Source organism: Equus quagga, chromosome 15 (genome assembly GCF_021613505.1).
Source record: "Equus quagga isolate Etosha38 chromosome 15, UCLA_HA_Equagga_1.0, whole genome shotgun sequence".
Taxonomy (NCBI): domain Eukaryota; kingdom Metazoa; phylum Chordata; class Mammalia; order Perissodactyla; family Equidae; genus Equus; species Equus quagga.
In genome coordinates this window covers 28773174-28786138 of record NC_060281.1, presented here as the reverse complement: position 1 = coordinate 28786138, position 12965 = coordinate 28773174, and the positions used below count along the sequence as shown (strand labels likewise).

General features: G+C 52.1%; 2 protein-coding genes across 10 annotated transcripts in view; one reads left to right on the top strand and one right to left on the bottom strand.

The window, feature by feature from the left end:
- TCP11 (t-complex 11) overlaps window positions 1–12965 on the bottom strand; it is a 132676-nt gene that overhangs the window by 88258 nt on the left and 31453 nt on the right. The gene's annotated exons all lie outside the window — the stretch shown is intronic.
- The window catches only part of SCUBE3 (signal peptide, CUB domain and EGF like domain containing 3), a 109226-nt gene that overhangs the window by 69713 nt on the left and 26548 nt on the right, over window positions 1–12965 (top strand). For 3 of the 5 annotated variants that reach the window (XM_046641410.1, XM_046641413.1, XM_046641409.1), the window contains exon 1: window positions 1841–2399. The exons of the other annotated variants lie outside the window; for them this stretch is intronic. In XM_046641410.1, coding sequence (XP_046497366.1) covers window positions 2315–2399 — 85 coding nt within the window. In that variant the 5' untranslated portion in view covers window positions 1841–2314. Of the gene's footprint in view, window positions 1–1840; window positions 2400–12965 lie in introns of those variants that run through there. 5 annotated transcript variants of the gene reach the window in all.

Below are 12965 nucleotides of genomic sequence, written 5' to 3'. Positions count from 1 at the left end.
GCAAGTTTGCACTTGTCCTCCAGTCCTACACATAATTGGTGGCAGTAAGCAAAGCTGCTTCAAGGGGAGGAGTTTGCCAATGGAATGAAGGAGGGAGGGAGTCCTAGAGTGACAAGGGCTGAAAGGGACTTCTGAGATCATCTGACCCAAACTTTTTGTGGCCTCCACACCATTCCTATGATCTACGTGGTCCCATCCCAACCATCATCTTTCATCCCAGGCAGGAGCTCTCAAGTGCTCCTCCCCCAGGTTTCCTAAGGGCATTGTCTCCTTTCCCTACTGAGCTAACCCACTCTCTTTTTCCTAGGTGAGGACACTGAACCCAGTTGAGATATGACTTGCCCAAAAGTAATCTTCATCCCAGGATATAGCTGGGACAAGAAGCCCAAATCCCTGGCTCTGTCTCCATCCTCCTACTTTTCCACCCAATCCCTAGGGAAGAAGGAGTTCAGTTCGTATCCCTGGGGGCTACGGAGGCCTCTGACAAAGTCCACCTGCCACCCCAGCTGATGTGGGCTGCCAGTGTGAAAGGCCTATGAACTGAGTTATTTTCAGAGAGTTTCTGGTCATTGTCTCTTCCTCCTGGGTTCTCTGAGGGCTCTGCGATGTTAGTCTGGGTCTCTTCCCTGCAGAAAACTGGCAATGAAGCATAAGTAACTCTCTGGAGCCTGGCATGGCCTCAGTCGGACCAAAGCCCCATACTGCCCTTTCCAGAGGTCTTTCCTCATTCCCCTAGGAGGGAAGGACAGAAGGCACACAGCTGGTAAATGCCTCAGGTTCAGGGACACTACTCCGTCGGCACACTGTGCCCCTATTTAAAAAAAATATCATTTATCTTTCCTCTGCTGCCCCTGCAGTTGGAGGGATGAAGGCTTAAGAATGGACCGGCCAGGACCACCTCTTGAAGCTGCAAGGGCAGGTTTGGAGAAGTGTGTTATGCATCTCTTTTGTGTTTACACACATAGGCACGTTTCTGTGGGTTAATTTTTGCCCCTGTGCTGAGCTCATGAGAGCGTTTTTCACGTGAGCCCAGTTCTACACGGGTAGGGTGGCTCAGTGGGCTACCTCCGAGGCCTTAATTGCAGAGGAGTCTGCCCTGGAGCCGGCAGTTCTAGCTAGGGGAAGGCTACTTTTTTCTTGGTCCTCAATTAAAGTGGGCTCAGCACTAGGAATGGAGATTGAGTCCAGAGGCTGGGGTGTGGTGGAATTAAGAGTTGGGAGGACATTACTCCGCCCGTTGTTGGAGCCGCTCTCAGTTTTTCGAGGTCCTATGTGGCTGTGTCCCGCATGTCAGGCTGTGTTGGCAGGCATGTCTGAGTGCCAGCGCGATCCCGTCCGCCCCAGCCTCCCCGACACCCTGCACTCTCTTTGTCTCCTCGTGGAGGTGTGCGTGCAAACCTGCGTCGAACGGCCCTCATCGCGTGCGAGGGCGGGGGTGCACCCTAGCTCCCCTACTCTTTCCGCGGCGAGAGAGGACGAGCCGCAGCCCGGTGCTGTTTGGTCTGGAGCCGAGCGGGGCTTGCATTGATCCATTGATTGTGCGCGGTCTGCGCCTGACCTCCCTGCTCCCGGGGAAGCCGTCTCCATGGAGACTGGGCCCGCTCCCCCAGCGCGGGATTGTAAATTCCTGCAGGCAGCGGCCCGGCAGCCTGGGGAGGGGGCCGCCGCGCCCGGGCGCGCAGGGGGAGCGGCCGCCGCGCCGAGGCCCCATTTGAAAGAAAAAAGGGCACGAAAAAGGAGGTGGTGGAGGAGGAGGAGGGGGAGGAGGAAGAAAACGAAAAGCAGCGAAGAGAGGAGGAGAAAGAGGAGGAGGAGGAGAAAGACGAAGAAAAAGCGACGGAGCTTGAGAGACCGAGAAAGAGCGAGAGGAAGAAAGGGAGGCAGAAAGGGCGTGTTTCTGGCGCTGCGTTTCCCCTCCCCTTTCTCAGGTCCCTCGCTCGGGCTCTGCGCGCTCTCCGCTGTAGCTCTCTCCGGGCGAAGCTGAGAATTGGGTGGGATTATACGGAGCAGCCCCGCCGCCGCCGCTAGCAGAGCCCGGCTTGGAGAGGGCGGGGGTTCCCCTCCGTCAGCGGCGCCGGGCGCCCCCAGCCTAGTCGTGCTCTTCGCCTCGCTCTCCCCGGCGTCGGGCCGGGAGAAGCCGGCAGCATCTGGAGCCTCCCGCCGAGGGCGCCGCGGTCCGTGCCCAGCGCCCGCAGCCTCCGGCCGGGCCCGGGTGGGACGCCCCCTCCCCTCCTGCCTCTAGTGCCCGGGGGCCCGGCCCGCTTCCGCCCTCCCGGGACTGCGAAACCGGCCCCGGCCGCCGGTACCACCAGCCATGGGCTCGGGGCGCGTGCCCGGGCTCTGTCTGCTCGTCTTGCTGGTCCACGCCCGCGCCGCCCAGCACAGCAAAGCCGCGCAAGGTAAGGAGGGAGGGGCGCGGGGCCGCGGGGCTGCCGGGGCTGCGGGGCCCGAGGGCGGGGGCGCGATTTCCGAGGGGTTAGGGCAGGTGCTGGGAAGCGTGCTGCTGTCAGGACCGGGCACCCGCACTTCTGGCTGGGGACCGGACCTGTGGGCGCTGCGCCCCGGGCCAAGGGCTAGAGGAACTAGGGGCGGCACGGATGAGTGAGAAGTTTGGGGGGGGGGGGCGCCCTGGCCAGAAGTGACCACGCTCCTCAGAATCCTGCCCGACTTTACTGCCACCCCAGCATCTTCGAAAGACTTCTTGCCCTCCAAAAGTATGGGAGAGAATCTTCTCTCAAACATTGCCAGAAACTTAAGTTCTGGCCTGGAGAGACTGAGAGAATGAAAACTTTTCAGGCGTGCTATGTATGTCTTCCCCTCACCCCCAACCCTCCCGCAAAGTTGGACAGAAATTTGGAAGTTGTCTTATCAGTAGAAAAATAGGATCTATGTATAAACCAACTCGGCTCTCACTGGATGGTAGGGGGCTGAAGAAGAGAAGAAAACTTCTGCAACTTTGGCTCCCAGCAAGAATGTTGCGTTTCTGCCTCTTTGGAGGGAAATCTCTTTCCTCTTGCATGGCTTTCATTTCTTATCATAATATTTATTTATTAAGGCCTCGGGTTTCCAATTCCATTTAAATCCAGGTCAGAATTGCATTAAAATAACAAAGTAAAATTCCAGGCCGGAGAACTCTGACAGATTCCTCTAGGAATTAAAGAGAGAGAGACAGGGAGGCCCTCCTGCCCCCATCCCTGACCCCAGGCCTTATTGCCTGGCCAGTCCCAAGGCTGTGCTGGCAGAAACCAGGCTGGTGGGCTACAGTGCTCTTGGGGACAGCCTCCCCTCCCCCTTGACCTCTTGCTACACCCTTCCCCCATCGTGTCCTCACCCAGGAAGAGATTTATATGGAGAAAAAGAAAACACCTCCTGGCAAGGCTTTGCCCAGGAGGATATGATTCTGCCTATTGTCCCTTTGCTCCTGAAGCTAAGCTGGGATGTGGAGGTGGCTGGACTAGAAGGGAAAGTTGAACTTGGGAGTTGGGGAAGCCTGAGTCTCTGGCAGTCAGGTCGCTGTATCCCAGAGCCTGAGCACTTGGCTGTTAAGCTGCTCTGTATACTGGATGGGCTCCCACTCTGTTAAAAGAAAGGTGCTATATCAATGCCATCTTCTTCTCCCAAAACACTGCCTCTTCAACCACCCGCTTCTTCCTCCAACCTGTCCTTTAACACAATCTAAACACTAGAGACCCTCAGCTGTCAAATACTAGACCCCAGCCCTCCCCCTTCCAACCCCAAACTGTCTCTTCTCCAGTCCTAGTTCCAGACAGCCCACTCCCACCCCCAGCCTGGGAGCAGCCCCTCTCCCACTGTGGATTTGCTTGTGTTTTCATAAACAAAGCTAGCTTTTGTAGTGCGTGCTGACTTACTCATAACATGGAATTAGCTAGGGAGTTTAGTCTGAAGGAAGGAACAGATTTCATGCAGTAATCTAGAGACAAGATAAGGGCCTCTTTCAAGTTGGAGCCAGTGTCTGTAGTGGCCTAGTGAGACTAGGGGGAGCAAGTAGTATATTCAAGGGGGTTCCCAGGACAGATGGAGACACCTTGAAGGGACAGGTGCCATCAAGCCAAGGCTTTCAAGCCTGGGAGATCAGCCCATGGTTCAGGGACAGAAGGACTCAGAATCCCTCCAGGGTACTCCAGGGCTCCTTCTTTCATCAGCCACCCTGCTGGGTGCTGTGGGGGGGAGGGGGATGCAGCCAGAGTGGAGGCCCCTGCCCTCAAGGAACTTACAGACTAACAGTTTTGTTCACTGGCTATCTCATATTCGGGCCACACTTGCTCTGATTGGGCTGCAGTTAGCTTTGCATCTTCCTTGCTTCTGATCCCTGAGTCTTGCCAGGCATAGGATTGAAGCCTGTCAGTTCAGCTATCTTTGACCTGCTATTCAGGAAACTTATCAACCTGGTCTGCTGGAGATCACCTAACAACAAGTTTGCTGGGTTAGAGGGATGTCTCTGGATCTAAATCTGCAGGCCAATCAGGAAGGACAAGTCCTGACCAGGCAGGGCAGCCGTCCCCATAGACAGAATGCTGTGGACATCCCTTGCTCCCAAACATCTCCCTAGTTGTCACCAGTGCCAGAAAGTGCGCCTCTAATGCCACATGCTTCTAAAGGAAGCACTAGCAGGTCTTTAAAATACAAATACTCTTGGCAAGTATCTTGCACAGAGTTACTATACCTTTGGGGATATCTGAGTCTCTGTCCCTTTTCTCCAGAGATTCCCCAGGGATGAACCAAAGTGGTATGGAATGGGGAGGAGGGGAGGGACAAGGAAGGGAGCCTATAGTGTGCAGGTGAGTGTGTGCATGTGTGTGCAAGTGTGCGTGGTGGTTCACCACGGTCAACCACAGATGACATAGCTGGGTGTCTGTGTCTATTGTTACTTAGTTGTTAAGCATGAATACAGATGTTTTAGTGTCTTTGAGAACTGCATGTGGATGAGTGGGTGGGTAAGGTTGTGTGACTGGGAGTGAGCATGAGGGTACATGGTTTTGAGTGTTTTTCAAGTGCCTGTGTATTTTAAAGTAGACAGACTGGATAACCAAGATAATTGTTAACTTAAAAGCATTAATTTGCTTTGCTCTTCTGGGGGGGGGGGGGGGTCGGTGCAGCAGTGGTTAAAAAGACCTAATCCTTGTGTAGGGCTCAGGTTACAGCTGAATGGAAAGGTCTCCTGGCCTCCCGGGGAAAATTTGTCCCCAGGGCAAGCTCAGGGAGAGCCAGCCTGGCCGTTTAGTTTACCTGGTTGTTTTCTCTCCTCATTAGGGATAGAATTTTGATAAAGTCATGTATTTAGAGTTTCCAAGTACCACCATCCCTGGAACTGAGCGCGTTCATCTAGCGGCAAACAGTGTCCCTCTGTCTCGGTGCGTCTCTCCGGGTCTCTGTCTGGGTGTATGTGTGTCTCTCTCTTTCTTTTCCCCACCCCTCTCTTCCTCTTTAATGTGGCTGTTTCCTCTCCTCCCCGCTTCCCTGGGCTCCTGTGGCCAGCTCTTACAGTGAGGGGACTGTTCCTCCTAGCCCCTCCCTCCAAAATATGAAATGAAAACCATAACCGTGTCAGCGGGTGAGGGTGGCCCCGTGGGCAGCTGGCTATTGCCCATGCCCCATCCAGGCCACACTGGGGAGAGACAGAGAGAGAGTCAGTCCCCACTCTTTGGAGCCTGATCTTCAATCAATTCCCTCTAAGCACCCCCCCCCCCTCATTTTTCCAGAAGCGTAGAGAAGGGGGGTGGACTGCTTGCTTAGAAATTCCTCAGGAATCCCTTTGACCTCTCTTCTCTCAGTGACATGTCCCCCCAGGGAGTGGGGAAAGCCTGGGACTGGGGCAGAACTTTTCCACTTCTTACCCCTCATCTCCTTGAGTCTCTGCAGGGTGGAATGAGAGAGAGGGGACTAGAAGACATGGAAGCCAGAATTACTACAGGCAGAGAAAGAAGAAAGTTATCAGCAACCTCTAAATGAGATTGTTTTCTGAAACCTGCAGGAATCTGAGAGCATGAGAACCGGTTTGAGATGTGAGTGGCTGGGACCTGTTGTAAAAGGAGCCGGCCCTGGGTGTGAGTTTGAGAATACGAGGTGTGCATTCACTGGAGCATGTGAGCGTGCGTGTGCATGACTCAGGGTGTGTGTGTGTGTGCAGTGCTCCGGTGAGAGGAAAAAGGAAGCGGGGCAATGTGCGTTTTGTTTTCATTGGAGAAGTAAAGAAGTGGAATGGCTTGGTCCAGTGCCTTGAACTGAGGGTGGGGGAAGGGAATGGATGGCTTCAGACCCTCTTGAGAAGATGGAGGTGGAGGAGCTGGCTGCCTGAACTCACCCCAGTCCTTGCCCCAGCTCTGGTCCCCGAGAGTCAGGGTGTGGGCCTCCTTTGACGTCCTGTACCCCTAGCACATGACCACTTATAAGAAAGAGTGCCTGTCAGGGCTGGAAACTACAGAGCTGCTCTGAGGCTGGCAGTGCCCACAAGAGGCCCAGACCTGGGGACAGCTTCTTCAGGCTGAGTTATAAGACAGGAGTCTGGAAACAGAGGGACTGCTGGTCCTTGGGGGAAAAGTGATACAACCACCAACCCAAAGATGTTTGAGGGGTAGAGGAGCTAGTCGCCTGGGCTAAGAGGGGACATGGACCCTCCCCACTTCCTCACTGGCCCCTCTGTCACAAGACTGGCTGCTCTCCTCCTCCCATGCCCACATACTGCCAGCCCCAAATGGCATGGGATGGGGAGTATGGTGCCAGTGGTTTTAGGTAAATGCAAGCCTAAGGATTGAGGCCTCTGAGGAAATAACTGAAATTCTCCTCCTCACTTGTAAAATGGACTAGAGTATCAATAGGGTCCCTTTCAGCTCTCAGATTCTGCACATCTCATCGAAATCCTTCCTGCTGAAGGCAAAAGACACTATAGCAAGCCTCAGTCCTGCAGCGGGGCCTGCCCAGGCTTCTCACCTGAATCTCAGGCCCTCTCCTCCCTGGGCCCTGCTCCACTGCCCCCTGCCCAAGTCTGTGTCACTTGGCTACTCTTCCTTTCTTCCTCTACCCCAGTATCCTGGGGCCTCAAGTACCTGATAGTTCTTACTGTGTCCTTAAGTGGGGTATTTTCCTCCTGGCAACAGCCCCTGCAGAACAAGTATGTGTTTCTGTGTGTGTGAATGTGTGTGTATCCAACAATGTTGGGAAGTGGAGCTGAAACATTTGTGTTCTGGGAACTGAATACTGTCTGGGCGAGGCCCCAGGGCCCCAGTCCTTGCTCCCACACCATATATTCTCAACTCCAAGACTAGCCCTCTGTATGCTGTTTCCCTTCCGTGGGGACATCTCCTCTTTTCAGACCAAGGCACTCTTTTGTAGTTGCCATTGGATGCTGTGATTTGGCCCCACAGGCAGGATGGTGATGCCTAATTAGGGTACTGTGACCCTCATTCTTGCCCATGGTTTCCCTGTGGCTGTAACCATAGCCCTAGAGAGCTGTGAGGTTTGCATTTCAGAGCCCCAGGCCATGGGCTGTCTGCATCTGGTCACTGATGGTGACAAGCTGAGAAAAGACCTGGGCAGGAGCTGCTGGGCTGGAAGGAAGATCCAGAATAAGGAAATAGATCTAAGGAATCCCTGGGTGAGGGTGGAGTATCAGGATATGTGGGCATGGGGGGGGGGGGGGGGGCAGGAAAAGAGGGGCGCTTAAAGGATGGACCCTGGGGAGCAGGTTTACAGAGAGGACGTTTTTACAAGTTTCTAATTATATTTATTTGAAGTTTTCCTCTGGCGGTTTGAAGCTGTTAACAGCAGGAACCTGTATCCCTGGTGTTTGTTTTTGTTTCTAACCAGCTGCTTGGCCCAGCATAGTGAATCCAAGGGCAGGAGACACCTGCCCCATGTCGCACTGTCCACCCCTTCCTCACTGCAACTCGGTCTGTGCCCACCATGGTGCACCACCCTCCTTCCCTGCCTGCCACTTAGCCTGCCCTCCTCCCTGCTGCCTGCATGCCCAAAGCCTCAGAGCATCCACATGACTACTGTTGACTTCCTACCAGGAACATCCAAATGTCAGTTCCAGGCCCCCATGGTTATGTAGTGGATGTTTGCTTCATGCTGAACTAAGTGCTGAGTTGGGGTGGGGGGAGGCACAACGACGACTAAGGCATGGATTCCTCCCTCAAGTGTTTATAGAAGACAGTGTGTAGTGAGAGAGCACTGGACTGGGAGTCAGAAGACCTAGGTCCTGGCTCTGCACTAGCTGATTGTTCTTCCCTGAGATACTCTCTCTGAGCTTGTTCCTCATCTATATAATGACAGGCAGGACCATTTGCGGATCAAATGAAATAAACTACATGAAAGAACTTTGCACATTTAATGGAATTATACATCATCTGACATCATCGTTGTTTACGTTGTTATTTTTTCCCATCAATTTGGAGAGAGAAGACTGAAATCATGAAACTAGAACCTGCCTCTGCTCACTGCCTGCCTCCCTGCTCCTCCCTCTCCAATGTTCTGTTCTTTCCTCCCCACCCTCACTCCCCACGGCCCTACCCATCCTCTAAAGGCCTCTGACTCAGGGTTGTTGATTTAGTCCACACTGAAAGGGAGAAAATTCTTGCCCATTTAGGGGTACATTCAAATGAGCAAGGAGCTGGATTAGGGATAAGGTAGGAGTTCAAAGAGAAACTCATCAGGGCCCCCTGATGGGTGATGAGGCTCTCAGATTCAGCCTTGCTCCCTGCAATCACCAAGCACCAACTCCTTTTCCTGGCTCTTCAGTTGAGCAGGCTAAGCTTGTATAACAGTGAAGGGTACTTTTTTAAAAAGAAGAAAGTGCTCTGTCTCCTCCCCTTGGGGTCATCTGTGTGCTCTCCTGGACTCTCTCTCTCTAGGCCTCCCTCACCCCTGCCTGGCTTTGTCCAGGCTCAGGATGGGCCCAGGCTCCAGCTGAGGTCACAGAGTCTCAGTCCAGTTCCAAATTGGGAAGACAGCCTGAGAAGCTGGAGCTGGGAAGCCATGCTCCACCAGTTTCCCTAGTTGCCCTTTTGATCTAGAGGTAGAGCAGATGTGCACAAACATAGGTACACATGCACATGCTGCAGGTCAGAGTGTCATGGCCAAAGCCTGGGCTGGTTCTACTTTGGATGTTACTTAGATATGGGAGGTAACATTGAGGAAAGGATAAGGGAACTGACCAAGAGCAGCAATGGAACGCTGGTCTCAAGTGGCCACTGGCGCCCTTTCATCAGGTGTTAGTTAGCACCGAAGCTGGGGAGCATCTGTCTGACAAGGATGCTCTGAAGAGATGCCTGAGCAGCCTCAGATAACATCTAAGAACCCTGAGATGCTGTGGATCCTATAGGATTCCTGAGGAATCCTATCCTAGATTTATTGGTCCCAGTTTCTTCTGGCCTCAGCTTCACCAAATGGATGCCTTTAAGCAGGTATCTTCCCTTCTCTGAGTTTCCTGTCTCCCTACCCTTAACTTAAGACTAAACTTCCTGGGACTGCCCTCCACCCAGAACAGTTGTGGGGTCATAGGAGAGTAAAGAAGTGGGCTTTTTCTCTGTGGTAACAGAACAGAGAGGATGCCACAAATATGGACCTCATCCACTCACCCACCAACCCACCCATCTATCCACCCATCCACCCATCTGTTTAACAAATATTTACTAAATGCCTTCAGTATATTAGTCTGTCTTGTTCACTGCTGAATGCCCAGCACCTAACACAGTGCTTGGCATGTTGCAAATGCTCAATATCTATTTGTTCAATAGTTGAATAAATATGCTTAACTCTATTCCAGCTGATGTATAGGTTTCAAATATTGAGAAGCCATGGCCTCAGGGAGCTTACAGCTTCAGTAGGAAGATAATACACATAAATTAAACATTAAATAATGGTACAAGGTAGCATATAAAAGGCATCACAAGATAGTGATTGGTCAGGCGATCAGAGAACCTGACTGTAAAAGCCTTAGGACTTAAGAGAAAGAGTAGATAGCAGATCAGAGAAGGCTGGAACAGTCACGGGTAGCTTCCTACTAGTGGCATCTGAACGGGTCCTCAATGATGGAGGAGATTTGAAGGCATTTATGGAGAGGAAAATAGAGGTAGGCACACAAACATCCTAGGTTAACCTGGCTGGGGCAAGAAGGATGTCACATGCTTGTGGACACATTGGGATACCAGGCAGGCTGCTTTGGACCCACCAAATTGGGCCCACCAAATTTGCCCATCCCCTGTGACAGGCAAGATAACTACTGTGGTAATGTAAAGGTGGGCTAGACTCTACCCTAGGGGTGTCTGCTTATCTGCAGCCTGCCGTCCTACTCATTTCCACTTGTTGTTATTCCTGAACTGGACCTGGGCAAAATTTTGAAGTAGAAGAAGTGTTTCCTTGGGAGTCCTCCTGCTTCCCTTTTGGGGTACACTTCCCCATCCTCAGAAGGGAATCTTAGGACTGCCTATGTTACAATAATCCCCCCTTTCTGGTCTGCTCTCTAACCCTCGTATCCCCCACCCCCATCCCACCTTTCCTCCCTACATTTAGCAGAGTTTATGGAGCACTCTGCTAGGCGCTGAAGCAAATCCAGAAGAAATGTCAGATGGCACTGGGAAAAGCTATTGCAGCTACAGACCTGTGCATTCATGCCAGGAGAGGGTGAGGCAGGAAGGTCTTGCCTCATCTGTGCTGTCTCTGCAGCTGCCACTCTCCCCCAACTCAGCTTTTGATCTAGCCCAGTGCCTGGGGTGGGGCTAAGGGCACTAAAGGATGGCCTTCACAAAGGACTGTGGAGGGCAGCTTTTTGGTTCCCAACTGGCCTCTCACCCACCTCACCCTCCTCCTTGGGCAGTTCCCAGCATGAGTAGAGTAGGCAGTGGATCAGGTACCTTCAGGGATGTGTCTCCCCACAATTCCCTTACCATCACATGCTCCCCTGGTGCTGCATTTCCCCAAACCAGGCCTGAAATGGGACTTTGATAAGGGGGAGCAGGGAGGAGAGAGGGGTTCAGAAAGGATACTGAGGAAGAAGCTGGAGAAAAGGAATAAAAACAGTGAAACTTTATTGAGCAGTTACTATACGGCTGCATTACAGTGCTAAGTACTTGATAAGTATTCACTCATTTGAATGCTCTTGGCAGCCCCATGAGGAGGTGCTATTATTATTATTCCCATTTACAGAGGAGGGAGCAGATAAATTCAGAGACTGGCTCAGGACCACACAGAAACAGGTGGAGCTGACATTTGAAGTGACACAGTATCAGTCCAGAACTCCCTTTCTCAAACACTCAGTCACATTGCTGCCCCTGGTCTCTTCCCAGCTTGGGCAAATAGTCCATTCACATTACCTGAGTTGGGAAGGGAAGACAGACAGCAGCCCAGCCTCACCCTGGAGATCTGGATGCAGCTGGTCTAGGAGAGTGCCTGGACACTCACAGTTTTCAAAAGGTCCCCAAGGAATCCCAGTGTGCAACCAGGTCTAAACCAGTCCATGCCCAACAGCATCCACTCATTTGTGAGGTCAGCAATAGACACCTGCACCCTGAGAGAACGAGCTAAGATGAGACTGTGCCCATGGGTGTAGAAGGGATCCCTGCACGAACAAATTGTGGGTGGGCAGATGTGGAGGGAGAGAGCTCTGAAAGAATGAATGGCAAAGGGAGGAGATGCTGAATATAATTTGGGGCCCTGTTTCAGAGCTCTGTTTTAGGTCTGTTTCGCTTCAAAAGATTCCATCCAAATAGCTGAAGGGTCCCTTCCTCAGTGAGTGACCAGCCAAGTGAGGAAACCTGAACATGCCATATGAGATGGCTTTAGAGCATTAGCAAAGCAACTCAGAAAGAGCTGCAGTTGAGCTGAGGCAAACTGAGGCCCTAGACCCAGGAATCACCAGGAATAGGGCTTACCAGGAAGAGCTTTTGGGAAGACAATTTTGAGCCAGATTTGGGAAGCTGGGCATAGTGTGGCCAGAAGAGAAACGAGAGGATTGCATCTCAAATGTGAAGAATGAGACGTGTGTGAATGTCTGAAAAGGGGTAGTAGAACGGTTAGGTGTTGTAGAGGGAATAGGGAGGAGATAAAGTTTTCCAGAGCAGAGACCCTTTGCTGAAGAGGGATAAGCCTAGTGAGCGAGGAAGAGGGGTAAGATGGTGGGAAAAGCCCAGATGATGGAAGGGTGTAAAGGCCCTGCCAGGAAGTCTTAGTTTGCTGCAGTCAGCATCAGGGTCCACTCTAGTACTGGTAAGCATTGAATTGGAGGCAAAGGAAAGAACTGGGAGCCCAGATAGCCTGATGCAGATGCTAGTGAAGCACCAGCCAATTCAGAGACGGGCATGTATACCCCTGAGATGGCTCGAGAGAAGGAGCTTCCAGGTGAGTTTCCAAGTGGCCCTGCTGGCTTCTGGGGAAGGGATGGAGAGGGAGAGAAGGAGGAGAGCTCAAAGCAGGATGAACAGGATGATTATTAGTCACTGGGATTGTCCAGTGACTCATGCTGCCTCTAAAACTCACAAAGGTTACCACAGAGGAGGGGGTGATCATCCAGTCCCTCCTCCTCCAGGGACCAGACAAGAACATATAAAACTAAGCCTTAGGCCATTCAGAGATTGGAACTAGTTAAGAAATATTTTTCCCCACCATGGAGGGCATGTGTAAATATGGGGACAAGAAGGAGGGCTTGGACCTCTGAGTGCCTTGCCTTTCTTCATGCCTTTAACCACACTTGAAATTTTCTCTTTCCTCTTCTGATAATGCTTATCCAACCTCCAAAATTCAACCTTGATCTCACTCCTCAGGAAGTTTTTTTGGTCCACCCAGGTCCAGGGGTATCCCTTATTGAGAACTCCTAAGGCAGTACCATCTCACAGAACTTCTTATGAGGTAGGAAATATTCCAGATCTGTGCTGTCCACTGTGGTAGCCATTAGCCACGTATGGCTATTGAGCACTTGGCCTGTGGTTAGTGCAACTGAGAAACTGAATTTT